Here is a 19,473-nt window from a genome sequence, read left to right as displayed (position 1 = left end):
GTCTGACTCTGACGGAGCGTGCGAAGGTACATCATTTGTTTTACCCGGAAATTCCAGAAAAAGAAAACAGTCTTCTTTTCCCAAGCTGCCAAGCAAGGGCCTTAAAATTTCTCCACCAATAGATAAACTGCGCCCAAAACCGAAAAATTCCGATTCAAAACCGAAATCAATTCCGCCCGGTTTTGGGAACGTACAATCCAAACAGAACACCATTACTGGAAATAATAAAATTTCGACTACCTCTGAACCTCAGCCGGGGGTAGGATTATTGAAATTTTCTGAAATTGTTGATTGGATTTTTAAAGCATTCAATATTTCTGAACCACTAAAGAGTATACTTTCAGCTTTCCTCCCAACAATTAGAACATTTTTAGAGCAGCTGATTGCTCAATGGCCCATCCTTGCAGCGATTGTATCTTTCAATGGGTAATTCACCTCCTCCAATGAAAGATTCCATCACTGTTTTACAGTGGAATTGCAGAAGTATCATACCTAAAATTGATTCCTTAAAAATTTTACTGCATAATTTAAAATGCGATGCTTTTGCTCTATGTGAAACATGGCTTACCTCAAACATTAATTTCAACTTAAATGATTTCAACATTATTCGCCTAGACCGAGACACCCCGTATGGAGGAGTGCTTCTAGGAATAAAAAAGTGCTATTCTTTCTATAGAATTAACATCCCCTTGTTTGCGGGCATTGAGGCTGTTGCTGTCCAAACGAACATTAAAGGCAAAGACATGTCTATCGCTTCTATATATATACCTCCCAAAGTTCAAATTGGACAACGTCAAATTTTTGAGGTAGTGGAATCCATGGCTGCTCCGCGTCTGATACTGGGAGACTTCAACTCGCACGGAGTATTGTGGGGTTCCCTCTACAATGATAATCGATCCTCTTTGATTTACAATGTTTGTGACGAATTTAATATGACAGTTTTAAATACTGGCGAAACAACACGCATCCCCAGACCTCCTGCACGTCCAAGTGCATTAGATCTATCTCTGTGCTCGACATCACTTCGGTTAGATTGCACGTGGAAGGTTGTACCTGATCCTCACGGTAGCGATCATTTGCCAATCGTTGTTTCAATTAACAGTGAATTAGGCCTTACGAATTCAATCAATGTTCCTTATGACTTAACACGAAATATTGATTGGAAAACATACGAAACATTAATTTCCACTTCTCTTGCTTCGGCAGAAGAGCTACCCCCTACCGAAGAATATGAATTCCTAGCGGGTTTAATTATTGAAGCAGCAGAACAAGCCCAAACGAAATGCAATCCTGGAATGACAATAAATAGACGGCCCCCTAATCCTTGGTGGGACAAAGAGTGCTCAGATGCATATGAAGCTAAACAAGTTGCCTACAAAGAAATTATGAAACAGAAAGGGGGTATACGTGAGAACTTTGAAAATTATTTCATTTTGCAAAACAAATTTGACAGTATACGTCGTGCCAAAAAATCTAGTTATTGGAGACACTTCGTTAATGGCTTGTCAAGAGAAACATCAATGAGTACTCTTTGGAACACAGCCAGAAGAATGAGGAATCGAAACGTGACTAATGAAAGCGAAGATTTTTCGAATCGTTGGATATTTAATTTTGCCAAGAAAATTTGTCCCGATTCTGCTACTGCGCAGGAAATCACTCGCGATGCTCCCACAAGTAACGATTTCATAGATTCGCCTTTGACAATGATGGAATTCTCAATTGCACTCCTCTCATGCAACAATAATGCTCCGGGACTAGACAGAATTAAATTCAACTTGGTGAAGAATCTGCCTGACCTAGCAAAAAGACGCTTGTTGAATTTATTCAATAAGCTTCTTGAGCAGAACATTGTCCCGCACGACTGGAGACAAGTGAGAGTTATCGCTATTCCAAAACCGGGAAAACCAGCCTCCGATCATAACTCGTATCGACCGATTGCAATGTTATCCTGCATCAGGAAATTGTTGGAAAAAATTATCCTACGACGTCTCGACAATTGGGTTGAGGCGAACGGCTTGCTATCAGATACCCAGTTTGGTTTTCGGAGGGGAAAGGGAACGAATGATTGTCTGGCGCTACTTTCGTCAGAAATCCAACTAGCTTACGCAAGAAAAGAACAAATGGCGTCTGTGTTCTTAGACATAAAAGGAGCATTCGACTCTGTTTCCATTGATGTTCTCTCAGAGAAACTACATCAATGTGGTCTTTCACCAATATTAAATAATTATTTATACAACTTATTGTCAGAAAAGCACATGCATTTTTCATATGGCGATTTGGCAACATTCAGAATAAGTTACATGGGCCTCCCACAAGGTTCTTGTTTAAGCCCCCTTCTCTACAATTTTTACGTGAATGATATTGATAATTGTATTGTCAGCCCATGCACTCTAAGGCAACTTGCAGATGATGGCGTGGTTTCTGTTACAGGACCAAAAGCCTTAAATTTACAACAACCACTGCAAGATAGTTTGGATAATTTATCAAGTTGGGCTTTGAAGTTAGGCATCGATTTCTCTACGGAGAAAACAGAGTTGGTTGTTTTTTCAAGGAAGCGTGATCCAGCTCAGCTTCAGCTTCAGTTGGTTGGTAGAACGATAGCCCAAGTCCTGACTTTTAAATACCTTGGAATTTGGTTCGATTCTAAAGGCACATGGGGAGGCCACATTAGGTATCTAATAACGAAATGCCAACAAAGGATAAATTTTCTGCGAACAATAACTGGATCATGGTGGGGTTCTCATCCAAGTGACATGATAAGATTGTATCAAACAACAATACTTTCGGTAATGGAATATGGGTGCATCTGTTTCCGTTCAGCTGCGAACACTCACATTATTAAACTGGAACGCTGTTTACGAATTGCCTTAGGTTGCATGCAGTCGACCCATACGATGAGTCTTGAAGTACTAGCGGGAGTTCTTCCTTTAAAAGACCGATTCTGGGATCTCTCTTCTCGTTTACTTATTCGATGTGAGGTTATGAACCCACTGGTAATTGAAAATTTTGAAAGACTTGTCGAGCTTCAACCCCAAACCAGATTCATGACAGTGTATTTCAATCACATGTCACAAGAAATAACGCCTGCTAAGTATGTTCCCACTGTAGCCAGCCCTGGTCGATCCCTAGCAAGCGTGCAGCTTATGCGCCACTTCCCGTAGGAAGACTACACGCCAAGATTTGTTTGCCCGGATGAGACTCTTCTTAGGGCGAGTCCCTGAAGAAGCTTCACCTAAAGAAATTATTTAGGATCGAACCAGACAGGCTTATCAAAAGTCAGCCTCCAAAAGTCGGGTAGACGACCCTATTATCAGTCAGTAGCAATCATCAAGAACCTATTTACCCTCAGAGAATACGCGGTAAGAAATTCCCCATACCTAACTTATCATCACTGGAACTGCAGCCACACACTACCAGGTGGCACAAACATGCAGAAAGCGAAGCTTTCACCACTAATCAAATTCCGCCAAGCGGAAGACAGCGAAACAAAACGAGAGCTACACCGAACGAAGTGACGTAAACATACTAGAACGAGACTAAACTTACGGGAGTACTACATGAATACAACATCTGACTACGTTTACACTAAATAGCATTTATTTCACGGTACGGAACGAAAAGATTTATTTCTATTTCATGTTGTATTTGAAAGTTTTCAAATTCTAGGCCTAGCTTCTGTCTGTGTGCGTGTTCTCTCCCTACTGTGCTCATTGACCATACTGTGTGCTTTTTCCATCAAAACTCTCCCAAACTTTTAGTGACGTCACCTCACTGATCCAGTGCTCTATTGGCTAGCACTCTGCACCCGGGTGGCTAATTAATTAAAGGGTTGTGTGTGGCGTTCATAAAAACGGAACTCGATATAATGGCCGACACACAACCTCACTTCATGGACGCGTCCCTAATTCTAGCCGTCCGTGGACGACTTCTCGAGCGTTTTGCGCTCTTCCGGATTAAATCACTGTGGCGTCCTCCCCGGACGCCACCCTTCACAGTTAATTAGCAAGAACGATACGACTCACCCAATCTGCTGCTGTTGGTTTCTGCTGCTGTCGATCGTTCTGCTGCGATGACGGGCGATGATGGGCGATCACATCGATCGCCGCGCCGGTTTCTGACCAGCGGTTATTTGTTGCTGCTGATGCTTTAATCGGCCGGAAAAGTTGCGATGGTTTTCCGGTGGCTGAAGGAAACGGTTTGTCGATGGACCGTTCTTCCTTCCGGCGGCGTATCGGTGTCGGGTTCAACTTCGTCCTGCGTTTGGACCTGCGCGCGTGTGATTTTGTCCTCTCTCCTTCCTCTCGTTCGTAGAATCTGTGCGAAATGAAAAGTGCCGTGTGGCTATTGCACAACGGGGTCATTAGCACATGTGGGGGTCAATGGCACGAAACTTTGAGCACATTTACCTTTCTGCTATTTCTTCTGCACACACTTTCCTACGCACGCAATATCTACTCAATTGCAACTTGACCTGAGCTATTTGGACGGGAGAGCAAAGAATTAGACAAATTCACAGTACTATCACGTCACATTAATTACTTTGGACAAACTAAAACCGGACAAATCACGCGAGCTTCCAAAACGTTTGGCGGACTGGGACGAAATGGACGAGCAGCGTTAATCCTCAGATTAGGGAAGGTAATTTCGTACGTACTTACAGGAAGCGCGTATTTTCCCGCAAATTTCTTCGGACAAGTTCGGAAATCAACGACCCTACTAGCTGTTTTATTCTGTCAGCTAACCTTTGGCTCTATCTGTCCCTTTCCCTCAAGCATTCCAAGCGAAGGATCGTCATGGTTTTCGTCTTCAGGAGAATCTCAACAGGCAATTTAATTTCTTCCCCTCGCGGAGAGGAGTATTTGCTAGGGTGTTGCGCAAGAGTCGATCAACGGTAGGTTGTCTAACTCTTGGCGCAAACAAATCAGACTGGTTCTACAAAATTTGAAAAATATTGCTGAATATGACATGACCGCTACATAACACCAGGCTTGTTTTACGAAAATTTGGTATTAGGATTAATACCAAATTTTCGTAAGGGACAATCTTACAAAAATGACTAAAACTAACTATAGAAAAAAAACTACAACTACTATTTACAAAATGTTATGTACAACTAATCCTAGGTTCGCCTTGAATACAGAAATACTTATGGATTTGACATTTCCCCTTTTGCGCTCCGGTAGTTCAGATATATAACACTCAAAGACTGCAACAAATCCCCAAAATACTGGCATTGATACCAAAATATTGAAATTTTAGATCAAGCCGAAACCCCAACACTACAACATACATTGAGTTTCTTACGACTCTCAATGCAACATAATTCCCAATGTAACTTCATGAATACGACAAGAAACAGGCTTATTGAGTTCCAGAACTACTCCAATCCTTACGTTGGAAATGTATCCCTTCACTCAATTTACCGCACAGTTTTGTCTTTTGAAAGCACCTCAGAGCTCTTCCCTGAATAAACACTTTCTACTAGACAAAACGCAGAACTGAACTTCATAATTTCCTTTGCAGTGACTCGAACGCCGAAATAATTCAGCTAGTGAGAAATCTGCACATAATTCTCCTGAAAATATCCCCCGAAATTCCCCCGAAAATATCCCCCGAAAATCCCCCAAAAATATCCCCCGAAATCCCCCGAAAATATCACCCAAAAATATCCCCCGAAAATATCTCCCAAAACAATCATTTTGGTTATGTATTAAAGCCGGATGTATTCCGACAATACGAACACATACCCTAAATGACCACATATCCCATAAATCCATCTTACGTTACATTTCCTACGTCGAAAAAAACTTTCGACAAAACCGAAATGCAACGAAAATGAAAAAGTTCCCAACCCTATTAAAGCTCTCATAAACTCACGCATACACTGAACTACCAACCCGCAACGAAGAGAAACGTCAAACTAAAAAATATTCGAAGTGATGTGTTGTGTGTTGTGTACATTGGAAACTATACAGGTAATTTATCAAATATTCACATTAAATGGCTCAAAAATGTACCGAAAAAGCGTTTCCGAAAGACGGATCGTGTCCTAGAAGGTGAGTTAACTAATTTTGTGTTGTTTTTTCATGTTTTTTTCAGGTGAAACGGACTACCACACCAACAAAAACAAATCCACTCAGATGGAGGCAGGGATGTGTCCGTTCGGCACTGGACTGTTGTGGACGGACGGATTTGGACACTTGAAGCGGACGACAAATTGATGGTGGTGAGTTTAAATGATTTCTTTAATGTTTGCCAGACCGGCTAACAAACGTTTGACGAATTTCAGAATCGAAGGATGTCGCATGCAGCTGGACTGGACGTGAATGTGGACCACGGCACGGGGCCGGAACTATTTAGCGGGACTGGCGCTGGACGGACTGCTGCCATGCTGACCCGGAATTGCCTCAAACGGCCTATTTGAAGACAGCTATAACGGATGCCGAGAAGGGAAGTTGACTTCCAGTTAAAGGTAAGTGTGTGAACAAATTTTAATGTTTTCCTTTTCATTTTAGGAACAATCGGACGGCGGAACCCAAGATGTCAATCAACCCCGAAGGACCCCAACCCCAACATGAACCCACATTTAACATAAACTCCCACATTAAACATTAACCCACTAAATCCCAAAATTCTTGCTAAATATTGTGATAAATAAATAAACACTTAAATAAATAACAAAGAAAATAAATAACAATTAACAAATAACATGAATATAAAGAAATATACAATAATTTTAAGTACTAACATAGATATAAGGAAACATTGTGAACTACAAACTAACATTACTTATATCCGAAAAATAGTATTTACAAAATTTTTATACATTGGGTGATCGTGCAAAGGCACAATCCCCTTTTTTCTTCCACCCACAAGTCTTGTATAGGTTGCTAACAAGGTATGTGTATCCCGATGCAATACAACCTGTGTTTTTTTCAAACATGGTTAAATTTCCAGGAACACTGCCGATTTCTTTAAAATTGCAACGCTATTCAGCTAAAGCAATTTGTTACTGACAGCTCGATTAACTCGGGTTTGCTCAACATCGTCTGTAGGACTTCTGAGTCTTATTTTACGATCAACGTTTAAGATTCCCCCGTCTTAAACTCACGCTTTGTTGCTTCTCGCGGAATTTTCGCGGTACTCCTCATCAACGCACTGGTGGCTCCGAGTTCTTGGTTTTATAGCTCATCGTCCTGATGAAATCAAGGACTCGCTCTGTCTTCTGGTCGAGGGGAACTTGTTCGTTCAGTAACAAATGTTTTATACTCAAGAGTGCTGCAACTCAAGGAGATCTAAAATGACCATAATCCAACACGTTCGCAAAGTTCTTCTTGAGCTAGAATGAAGATCTTAGCAACAAGGATGCCCCCAGTAAATGGAAGTTGTTGTGGGGGTGCACTGTCTGAAGGACAGTGCTAACTTTACGAACTGCGGTACAGTATTTTCTGCAACCAGAGCAAAAGCATCATGGTGCGTTGTCTCAATCAGTAAATACTGAGAGGTACATAGCTTGACTTCTATTCGATCAACCAGTGATCGATGTTAAAGCTGAACTTGAAAGGGTGAGTTTCTTGAGAAACTTGCAGTTGAAAATTCCCAGTCTCTTCCCCTTCAAGTCCTCAAGGTCATAACAGTGGGTTCCTACTACCCTTTTCACTACGGCTGGCACATACTTGGGGGCCAGCTTTGCAGAAAATCCCTTGCCTTTGTCCGATTGTTCCATGTTTTTCTTCAGAACCTTCTCACCCACAGAGTAAGTTGGACAATTGGCATTGGAGCGAAGATTATAGTAGGACGAGTGTTTGCTATACGCCGCTTTCAAGTTCTCCCGAACCTCTTCGAGCATTTTCTCCCTTTCCTCGTTCTTCAGCTGACCATCGTTGGTCGTTTGCGAATCCCTCAGATAGCGATATTCCCTACCGTCGGAAACCATATTCCGGCCGAACATAACGAAGTACGGAGTGTAGCGAGTTGCATCGTGAACTGAGTTGCGCACGGCATTGGCTATCTGTTGTAAGTTATTGGCCCATTCTTTGTGGTCTTTCCGGATTGAGGCTCGTATTGCTGTCGTGATTACACGGTTGACTCGTTCCGTATCGTTTACCTGAGGATGGTAGTTCGGAGTTCTCCAGTGCGTCACGTTATACTTCGCTAGCAGACTTTGGAACATCGCTGAAGTAAACTGTGTCCCATTGTCCGACAGGATCACTTCCGGAACACCGAACAGCAGGAAGATGATGTTTTCCACAAATTGTACCAACGTTTCCGCGGTCGCTTGCCTAAAAGGCTGCACCAGCACAAACTTGCTGAAGAGATCAGTTACGACGAGGAGACAAGTACTTCGGCCTCTGCCAGAAGCTGGAAGTGGACCGACATAGTCCATAGCCAAGAACTGCCAGGGATACTGAGCCAACTTCTTCTGCTCTGCCATCGGCGCGGTCGTATTCTGGTTTGTCGCTTTACTAGTTTGGCATGCAAGGCACGCCTGACATTGCCTTTTCACTTCGCTGCTCATTCGTGGCCAGAAATAGCGCTCCTTCACCGCTGCTAGTGTCTTCTCCGGACCGAGATGAGCTCGATCGTGAATTTCTTGGACGATTTCCTTCCGCTCTACCTTCGACGGGTATCTCTTCCACTGGAATCGTGCATCTTCCACTTTTTTGTCCCCTTTGACGTACTTCAAGATCAGTCCATCTATCACCCTGAAATCCGGGAAACTCGGTGGGTCTTTCTGGATCTTCGCCGCTAATTCCTGATGCTCGACATCGGCGGTCAGAGTAAATATCGTCTCCACTGACCTCGACAAGCAATCAGCCAGTATATTATTCTTTCCCTTCCGGTATTCCAGTTCGATATCGTAGGACTGAATCTTCAAAGCCCACCTTAGCAACTTCGAATTGCCCGATTCCACCCCGATCGTGAACAACCACAGCAAACTACGTGCGTCGGTGACCACCTTGAAGCGAGAACCCTCAACGTAGTGGCGGAAATGCTCAATTGCTAGCAACACACCCAAGCATTCTTTCTCTACGCTGGCGTACTTCCGTTGCGTGCTACTCAGCTTCTTGCTGAAGTATGCGATCACTCTCGGCTGATCATCAACGTGCTGTATCAGTGCTGCACCAACCGCGTTATCCGACGCATCAGATTCGATCGTGAACGGTTTTTCGAAGTCTGGATTCCCCAGAATCGGTGCCGACACCAAAGCTGCTTTTAGCTCTCCAAACGCTATCTCTGCTGCTTCCGTCCACACAAACTTAGCTTTCGATTTTTTTAGCAGGTCGGATATCGGAGCTACGATGCGACTGTAGTCACGTATGAAGCGCTGGTAAAACCCTGCCAAACCGAGAAGTCGCCGAATATCCTTCACGTTCTTCGGACGAGCATAGTCGAGGATTGGCGAAATCCGTGCATTGTCAATGGATACTCCTCTCTCCGTTAGCAGGTACCCGAGATATGTCACCTGCTTCCTGCAAAATCGACTCTTATCAAGCGATATCGTCAGATTTGCCTTTGCCAAACGTTCTGCTACTATTTTCAGTAGTCTCACGTGCTCACTGAACGAATTCGTCGCTATCACGATATCGTCCAGGTAGACGAAAACGTTTGGTTCGAGATCGAATCCGATTACCCGGTCCATAAGCCGGCACATCGTGAACGGTGCGTTTGTTAAACCAAACGGACAAACTTTGAACCGAAACAAGCCTTGCGGTGTGCGGAATGCCGTATAGTCCCTTGATTCTTCCTTTAGAGGAATCTGGAAATAGGCATCCTTCAAATCCACTACCGAATAATACTTCGCCTTCCCTAAACGATGAAAGATCTCTCCCATATTCCTCATCGGGTACGAGTCTTTCTTAGTCCAGGCGTTTATCTTGCGAGAGTCCAGACAGACTCGTAGTTTACCATTCGCTTTCCGAACTGGTACTAAAGCGCTGGCCCACTCGCTCGAACACTCTTCGATAGCATCCATCTGCTTGTATCGTTCAATCTCAGCTTCCATTTCCGCTTGTACTGCTGGTGAACACCGATACCATGGTTGTCTTCTCGGTTTCGCTTCTTCGGTCAACCGAATCTCGTGTTGCAACAACGAGGTCCTACCCAACTTATTTGCTGTTGTGCATGGAAATTGCTTGATTGCTTCAATCAGCTCCTTGCGTTCAACGGGTGTCAGATCGTGTTCCGTTTCTACCGTCTCCGGAGTCGTTTTTGATGGTTCCGGTAGCTCTAGAGCCGGAATATCCAACGTCGCATCAGGGTCAACATTCTTCAACGCGGGTAGCGTCTCGATCGGCAGCAAGGTGAATTGGATCGTATCCACCTTTCCATATCCCGTTGAAGTGGTCTCAACAGTGGCCACTCGTTCGAATCCGTGGTCTCCCTCAATCATCGGCTCGATTCCGAACGATTTCCAGAAGTTGTATCCCAGGATCAGGTCTCTACAAATTTGCGGCACCACTAGCGTCGGAATCACTCTGGTCATTCCCTTGAATATCATCGGTAGCTGTACGAATCCGAGACATTCATGTACAGTTTTATCGGCCGTGACAATCTTCAGTGGGCTACGCTGCATCGTCAAACCATACCTCTTGGCAATATCGGTCATACTCGTTACACTGACACTTGCGCCAGAGTCGAGTAAAGCGTCGTATTCGGTGTCAAAAATCTTCACGGTTATGTGAGGGCTGCTCTCGGTGTGGACCCTTACTTCACACACCTTCAGAAACGGGTCCTCAAACGGACTAGGACTGGGAACATCGTTCGTCGGCGGAATGCTGTTGTTCCCTACTCCGCATTCCTGACCTAGTTTCCCGATGGATTACCAATCCTGTCCCGGTCAATCCGTGGGTGGTTCTCGCAGGTCACCGTCGTCTTACCGGGTGTTCCGCAGATGTAGCAGAACAACTGCTTTTCGTGTCTACAGTTTCGCCAAATATGTCCCGTTTGGCGGCAATTCCAGCAAAGGGGACCATTTGTCTGTTCGACTGCCGGCGTGGTACTGGGTTGTTGAGCACGCGTTACTGATTTGGACTGCTCCTTTGCCCGCCGATCACCATCGAACCTCTTTCCTAACGCGTTCACCTCTTCTGCTTCGGAATAGGATCCCGTCGACTCTTCAGCCTCGATGTTGTGTAGACCCGTCGTGTTACGTGTCGGTCCTTCTCGACACTGTCTGAGTGCCGGATCGTTCGCATCGATACGGTACGCATAGTATTCGAGCTTGCGCAAATCTCGTACAGTTCTGCACGCCAGTTTGGAACGGTAGTGTGGACGCATGTTGTCCCAAATGACTTCAAACACCCTTTCCTGATCAAGTGGTGATGATAGAAGCTTGTTCAACCTCTCTATCTCCGTCTTAAACGTCAAGAACGGCTCGTTCCTAAGTTGTTTCCGCTCGTAAATTTTCTGACGATTTCCCTGGTCCTTGTTCGGGTTGCCGTACATGTAGCGGATTTTCTCCTCGAAGTCCTGCCAATCTAGGAACTCGTCAGCGTAGCACAAATACCAATCGTAGGCATCTCCTCGCAATATGGTATGCACCCGCTGCAACAGGATGTCATCTGCGATCCGGTCCATTCGCGCTAGCCTACGAATCTTATGGAGAAAATCTTCTAACGATCGATGGCGGGGGTTGCCACTAAAAGTTAGATGCCATTTCTCCATACGCCGGTCTGCGTCCTGAATCTCACGATCCGCGATTCGTCGATTCACACGACGTCTTGGACGAAACTGCTCAGCGTCATACTCATCTTCGTCCTCGCTACTCTGCAGGATTACTGCACTCTGCCTTCGATGCAGGCCACCGGTGGGATTACCTCGACTAGCCCACTGAGAAAAACTCCGTCTGTCGCTCCACCGTCTATCAGCTGGATCCTCCCGTTCAGCTATTCTCGTCTCCATATTATACATTCTGCTCAACCGTCGCGCTTGCTCCTGACCGTCTCGTGTATCGTAGTAGGAACGGTCGCTTACTGTCTCCATCCGTCGTTCGACTGATTCCCTTCGAATCGCTCGGCCCCTATCGGACTCATCCTGTCTCGTCTGTGGAATGCCGCTATATCGTCGTTGTGGTACCTCTTCTCTCAGCCTGCGTTCGGTTTCTGGACGGTTGACTCGGTTGTACGGTGTCGGTTGCGCTTCTCTGTCGAACTCCACCCTACTCATCAGCTCAGGAACTTGAAGCCCTCGATTGGAAGGGTTGACGAACCTCGTCGGATCCGGTATCTGGGTTGCCAGTCTAAATTCTGCCAATTCTCGCCTCAACTCAGCCACTTGCATTCTCAGCATTCTGTTCTCGTCGTTAAGTTGGTTTTCCCTCCGTAGTTGTTCCTCACTTGCCGTTTTGGGAATAGCTCCAAGGGATCGCTTCGAATGCTCATCAGACGACCTGTCTTCGCGTTCTTGTCCGTCGTCTCGGTGCTTCTCGTCTTTCCTATCATCATTCCCTGACTCCAATGACTTTTGCTGATTGTCGACAACTTCTCCTGAGTGAGAATCTTCGGAACCCTTCTTCCCACTAAATCTGTTCAACACACTTCGAATTTCCCTTATCAGTTCTTTACGCATGGCTTCGGATCCAGGATCCTCAGCTATGCTTCGGGCGACCCTAAGCGCGTAATGTTTTAATCGGGAAATGCACCTTTCATCTGGACCTTTCTCCAACTTCCCTCTCAAAACATCGATTATACTTGACACGCGATCGAACTCTTGTTCGATAGTAAACCGCGACGGATAATCCCGATTTTCCCTCACATCTTCGTAAAAAAGGTTTCGTAACAGTCGGTATTTGGCTTCCGAATCATTTTTTGTTTCCTCAACCTTACCACGGATTATGAGCTCGTAATCCACTTCCTCATTGGTTAAGTGGTCGGCTCTCGGAAACTTAGAAGCCATTTCGGTTTATTTTTGAATATGTAAAATTTAATAAATAATATAGAAAATGTACAAAATAATGGCAAAAATAAATATACAACCTTATCTCTAATTAATGTTCCCGTATAACCACATCAACACTCGAATATTCCTCAGAATCCCCAAATATTTCTGTATCCTCAATAAATTTCTCCAAAAAAAATATGCCTGATGATATTTCTCCAAAAATAAACGGTCTCCAAAATACGCTACATTACCTTAAATACTACATAAATTACAACATGAACCTAGATTAAATATGTACATAAGAAAAAAAATAAATAACCGAAACAATCATAATTTCAACAATATTCTCCAGATTATTCTTCAAGACTTCCGAAAAAATCCTGCAGTTGGGCGCCAATTTGTAGCCAGCCCTGGTCGATCCCTAGCAAGCGTGCAGCTTATGCGCCACTTCCCGTAGGAAGACTACACGCCAAGATTTGTTTGCCCGGATGAGACTCTTCTTAGGGCGAGTCCCTGAAGAAGCTTCACCTAAAGAAATTATTTAGGATCGAACCAGACAGGCTTATCAAAAGTCAGCCTCCAAAAGTCGGGTAGACGACCCTATTATCAGTCAGTAGCAATCATCAAGAACCTATTTACCCTCAGAGAATACGCGGTAAGAAATTCCCCATACCTAACTTATCATCACTGGAACTGCAGCCACACACTACCAGGTGGCACAAACATGCAGAAAGCGAAGCTTTCACCACTAATCAAATTCCGCCAAGCGGAAGACAGCGAAACAAAACGAGAGCTACACCGAACGAAGTGACGTAAACATACTAGAACGAGACTAAACTTACGGGAGTACTACATGAATACAACATCTGACTACGTTTACACTAAATAGCATTTATTTCACGGTACGGAACGAAAAGATTTATTTCTATTTCATGTTGTATTTGAAAGTTTTCAAATTCTAGGCCTAGCTTCTGTCTGTGTGCGTGTTCTCTCCCTACTGTGCTCATTGACCATACTGTGTGCTTTTTCCATCAAAACTCTCCCAAACTTTTAGTGACGTCACCTCACTGATCCAGTGCTCTATTGGCTAGCACTCTGCACCCGGGTGGCTAATTAATTAAAGGGTTGTGTGTGGCGTTCATAAAAACGGAACTCGATATAATGGCCGACACACAACCTCACTTCATGGACGCGTCCCTAATTCTAGCCGTCCGTGGACGACTTCTCGAGCGTTTTGCGCTCTTCCGGATTAAATCACTGTGGCGTCCTCCCCGGACGCCACCCTTCACAGTTAATTAGCAAGAACGATACGACTCACCCAATCTGCTGCTGTTGGTTTCTGCTGCTGTCGATCGTTCTGCTGCGATGACGGGCGATGATGGGCGATCACATCGATCGCCGCGCCGGTTTCTGACCAGCGGTTATTTGTTGCTGCTGATGCTTTAATCGGCCGGAAAAGTTGCGATGGTTTTCCGGTGGCTGAAGGAAACGGTTTGTCGATGGACCGTTCTTCCTTCCGGCGGCGTATCGGTGTCGGGTTCAACTTCGTCCTGCGTTTGGACCTGCGCGCGTGTGATTTTGTCCTCTCTCCTTCCTCTCGTTCGTAGAATCTGTGCGAAATGAAAAGTGCCGTGTGGCTATTGCACAACGGGGTCATTAGCACATGTGGGGGTCAATGGCACGAAACTTTGAGCACATTTACCTTTCTGCTATTTCTTCTGCACACACTTTCCTACGCACGCAATATCTACTCAATTGCAACTTGACCTGAGCTATTTGGACGGGAGAGCAAAGAATTAGACAAATTCACAGTACTATCACGTCACATTAATTACTTTGGACAAACTAAAACCGGACAAATCACGCGAGCTTCCAAAACGTTTGGCGGACTGGGACGAAATGGACGAGCAGCGTTAATCCTCAGATTAGGGAAGGTAATTTCGTACGTACTTACAGGAAGCGCGTATTTTCCCGCAAATTTCTTCGGACAAGTTCGGAAATCAACGACCCTACTAGCTGTTTTATTCTGTCAGCTAACCTTTGGCTCTATCTGTCCCTTTCCCTCAAGCATTCCAAGCGAAGGATCGTCATGGTTTTCGTCTTCAGGAGAATCTCAACAGGCAATTTAATTTCTTCCCCTCGCGGAGAGGAGTATTTGCTAGGGTGTTGCGCAAGAGTCGATCAACGGTAGGTTGTCTAACTCTTGGCGCAAACAAATCAGACTGGTTCTACAAAATTTGAAAAATATTGCTGAATATGACATGACCGCTACACCACATACGTCAATATACTAGATATTCCTGAATCCACTTTATTCTTCGACACGTCCATGCAAGCAGAGATTCGTGGAATTCCGGATCATCTACGCTCGCGGGAGATCCCTAAAATATTCACAAGTAAATATCAACACATAGACTGCCTTAAAATGTTTTACACTGATGGGTCACGAATCAGTGAGGCCACTGGTTTCGGTATTTTCAACAATAATTTTTCAATTTCTCTCAAACTTGCAGAACCCGCCTCTGTTTATATAGCGGAACTAGCAGCAGTTCACTATAGTTTGCAAATAATTAATACTTTACCCCCGAACCATTACTTTATCCTCACTGATAGTCTCAGCACAATTGCAGCTCTACGCTCAAAGAGGATTGATAATCACGATCCATTCTTTTTGGGGAAGATACGAGAATCTCTGAGTAACCTGACAAGAAAATGTTATAAATTTACCCTAGTGTGGCTCCCCGCCCATTGCTCTATTGCGGGCAATGAGAAAGCTGATAATTTAGCCAAGATTGGTGCACTAGATGGTGAAATATATGAAAGACCCATCGCTTACAATGAATTTTATAGCGCTTCTCGACAGAGGACACTTGCTAGTTGGCAAACATCTTGGGACAATGGAGATATGGGACGATGGCTACACTCAATTACCCCTAAAGTATCAACGAAGGCATGGTTCAAAGGATTGGATGTAAGTCGGGACTTCATCCGTGTGATGTCTAGGCTCATGTCCAATCATTATACTTTAGATGCGCATCTCCGTCGTATTGGGCTCGCTGAGGGTAATCATTGTGCTTGTGGAGAAGGTTACCATGACATTGAGCATGTTGTTTGGTCCTGCACTGAATATCGTGAAGCCAGATCACAATTAGTAGATTCTTTACAAGTCCGAGGAAGACCAATCCATGTTCCTGTTAGAGACATCCTGGCGTATCGCGATCTTCTATACATGGAACTTATCTATCATTTTATAAAAACAGCGTCTGTCAAAATTTAATTAAATTCATCTCCTCATACTCTCATCCAAGGCTAATCATTCACCAATTAAAGGGTCCTAGAATATTTAGTTTTTAAATTTAGACAATAACAGAAAAAAAGTAAATAAATACACCCGAAAATACTAGATCAGTATGAAATACAACAATGTAAGGAAAAAAGCAAACAATAAAGTGATTTCAGTGTTAGTTTTAGACAAAGTACTAGTATAGTTAAAATTAGTCTTAAGGATTTTTGTAACGTGCTATGTAAAAAAAGAAACTGGCGTAAAAAGCTATTGCAAATGCCGTGTCAAATAAACGTATGAAAAAAAAAAAAAATTCTACTGGTTTCCGTTTAGTTGGCAGACAAATCGAACGATTGTCGAAAAGTCCCGTCAGATCTACCGTAGAGAATTTAGGATCTATGGCTGTCCCGATTGCAGAAGCGTTTACTGCGGAGGAGGCACTTAGATTTATTTGTGAAAATGATTTTTCTAAGGCGCAGTACCAAAACATACGCAGCTCAGTTATGCAGAAGGGTTTGGACATTTATCCCGCGTATAATAAAATAGTAGAAGAAAAGAAACTATGCTATCCGATCGGTATGTACTATTCTCAAAGATTCGTCCCTGAATCAACAATTTTTTTCAGGAATTTCTGTTCAGCCTTCTTGTGCGTATGTTCCCCTTCAAGCTCTTGTTAACCATACCGTGGAACGACTCATCTCGTTTCTGAATATTGGAGTTCTACCACTGCATCCTGAGGATAATACGTTTGTTATCTTTAAGTGGGGCTGCGATGGAAGCAGCAACCATTCCCGGTAGGCAACATTATTTTTCTTCTAAACTTTGACTGACAGTCTCTTTTCCACTTGAACATAGATACAAGCAAATGTGCGTTGACGAAGATGAAAATGGAGAACTATTCGAGTATAACGATTCGCATATATTTGCTCTATCTATAGTACCTTTACGTGTAGTTAGTCGCCGGAAAGATGAGTCAAGAGATTGCATTCTTTGGAATAATGATTTTCCATCTTCAGTATCCTTGTGCCGACCAGTAAAATTAATTTTCAAGAAGGAAAATCCTGAACTAACAAAGGATGAAGTTGCCGCGATGAACAAGCAAATCGATGAATTAGTCCCGACTATAGTAAATGTTAATATGCGCAAGATTCCGATTAGTTCAAGCTTCATATTTTCCATGGTTGATACGAAGGTAGTGAATGACGTAACAGGCACACCGTCTCAAGCGTGTTATATATGCAAACGCTCCGGAAAGCGATTGAATGATCCTTTACTGGAAGCCAGCGATCCACCGGATAGTTTATATGTTTTTTCACCTTTACATGCATTAATACGAGCAATGGAGTTACTATTGAATATTGCTTACCGTTTAGCTCTAGCAAAACCGCGTTGGCGCGTAGGCAAAAATACCAGCGAGCTTAAGGAACGACAAATAAAAATTCGACAAGCGTTACGTGACCGTTTAGGTCTTCGTATTAGCGAACCTTTGCCAGGTGGCGGAAATTCTAACGATGGTAACACAGCTCGAAAATTTTTCAGAAACCGAGATGTCGTTGCAGAAGAAACCGGGTTGGACGAAATGTTGCTAGAACGTATGTATGTGCTATTAACAATCATCAACAGCAAATTGGGAATTAACGCGGATGCTTACCGGAGTTACGCCGAAGATACACGATTGCTTTATGTACGCCTGTATGGTTGGTACGCTCTCTCACCAACCGTGCATAAACTCCTGGTCCATGGAGGAAGCATTATTCAACATAACATGCTGCCAGTAGGTATGTGCAGTGAAGAAGTTCAAGAAACCAGGAATAAAAGTATTCGCAGATTCCGAGAATTCCACGCACGCAAATTCGATCGACTCGTCAATCTTGATGACGTTTTCAAGAGACTTCTTGTTTCATCAGATCCTATAATTTCTCTTAAATGTAAACGTCGAATTCAACGAGCACCGCTGGATATACCTGAAAATGCAATGCATCTACTTTTTAATTAATTGGCATTGAATAAATTCTCCTTATATAAATCATAAATTGTTGTCATAGCCAAATTATTTTTAATGAACACATTCTGTATTGTTGATATGTAAGCAAAACAGAAAAGGAAATACAAAGGCTTTAGGCAATTTCTTTTATGTCGCTATGCGATAAAATTTAAAACTTTGGTTAGTAAATTTAAAATTACATGCTTAAAAAAAATAATATTTTCCAATTTTTGCTCAAATATACTTAAAAGTATGTTCTTTTCTATGGTTCAATCCGAACTTACTTTTATTTGCCCCAATCAGAGATAATGACATTTGAAAAAGGGCTATTTATGAGCGAAAAGTTTCCATAACTTTTGAAAGTATTAAGTTAGACTTTCAGAGTTATGAAAAAACGTGGATTGAAGTTTTCTAAAAGCTGTTCAAAGGTTGTTTTAACAAAATATAAAATTTCTTTCGAACATTAACAAGTCTCAATTTTACATTTGGATTACTACTTCTAATGAACTTAAGCAGTTCATCTGTCTTTTTACCAGCAATAAGCAAATTCGCCAACTCTCTTCGACTAATATCCATATTTACTAGTTTTATTTAAAACGAATAAAATCAGAAACCTTTTTTGACAGTCGTTTCACTTATGCAAAGCTTGCTGCGATGAGAGAATGATATTTGAAAGTGGCTTTTTTCATAATACAACGATATGTGTGTAAATGCTTTAATGCGTTGAACCTGCAAAACTACAAACTTTAAATCTAAATTGCAAATTTTAAAAAAATATCGTATTCGCCAATTTTTGCTCAAATATACTAATAAGTATGGTCTTTCATGTGGTGGAAACAGAATTCAATTTTAGGTGCCCGCATCAGCGATATTGAGCCTTGAAATAGGCTATTTTTTTAACGAAAAGTGTCCATAACTTTTTAAAGAAAAAAGTTAGACCTTCGGTGTCTTGGAGAAAAATACTCGGCTTGAAGTTTTCAATAAGCTGTTCAAAGGTTGTGTTAACAAAAAGTAAAAGATACGAAAGTTATACTAAAAAAACGTTTTTTTCAGGAACACCCTAATCTTTTTTTTTAAATTTCTTGTATAACAAAAACTAAAAGAGATAGAGCTTTAATATGTTCAACAAATTTATTCAAAATAAGTTACTTTACAACTTTGTGGAAGACTGTGGAGCTCTATCTTTCATCAGTAAAAAGTTTATTTTCGTATTTTAGATAAATTAGAACCACCCTAATAACTATTCCAATAAAAAGAAGCATCTTCTAAAGTACACAAATTCATCCTAAGACATGATACGGCTAAATTATACAGGTTTGTCAGA

General features: G+C 42.8%; 2 protein-coding genes across 14 annotated transcripts in view; both read right to left on the bottom strand.

Annotated features, from left to right (window-relative positions):
* The window catches only part of LOC131688555 (fat-like cadherin-related tumor suppressor homolog), a 690,234-nt gene that overhangs the window by 570,627 nt on the left and 100,134 nt on the right, over positions 1 to 19,473 (bottom strand). The gene's annotated exons all lie outside the window — the stretch shown is intronic.
* Positions 7,529 to 12,897, bottom strand: LOC131687317 (uncharacterized). The gene is made up of 2 exons (XM_058971393.1): positions 10,881 to 12,897; positions 7,529 to 10,806 (listed from the first exon to the last, which is right to left on the bottom strand). Exons 1-2 carry the CDS (start codon positions 12,895 to 12,897, stop codon positions 7,529 to 7,531), a joined length of 5,295 nt encoding a protein of 1,764 aa, XP_058827376.1.

This window comes from Topomyia yanbarensis, chromosome 3 (genome assembly GCF_030247195.1).
Source record: "Topomyia yanbarensis strain Yona2022 chromosome 3, ASM3024719v1, whole genome shotgun sequence".
Taxonomy (NCBI): domain Eukaryota; kingdom Metazoa; phylum Arthropoda; class Insecta; order Diptera; family Culicidae; genus Topomyia; species Topomyia yanbarensis.
Note: the sequence above shows the minus strand (reverse complement) of the source record. Positions and strands in the feature narration are given on the sequence as shown.

What these genes read in the sequence shown, in the direction of transcription:
- LOC131687317 (XM_058971393.1), bottom strand. Translation starts at nt 12,897, where the DNA reads ATGGCTTCTAAGTTTCCGAGAGCCGACCACTTAACCAATGAGGAAGTG. An exon ending in CTACATCTGCGGAACACCCG is followed by an intron (nt 10,807 to 10,880) that starts GTAAGACGACGG and finishes TCGGGAAACTAG; the next exon opens with GTCAGGAATGCGGAGTAGGG.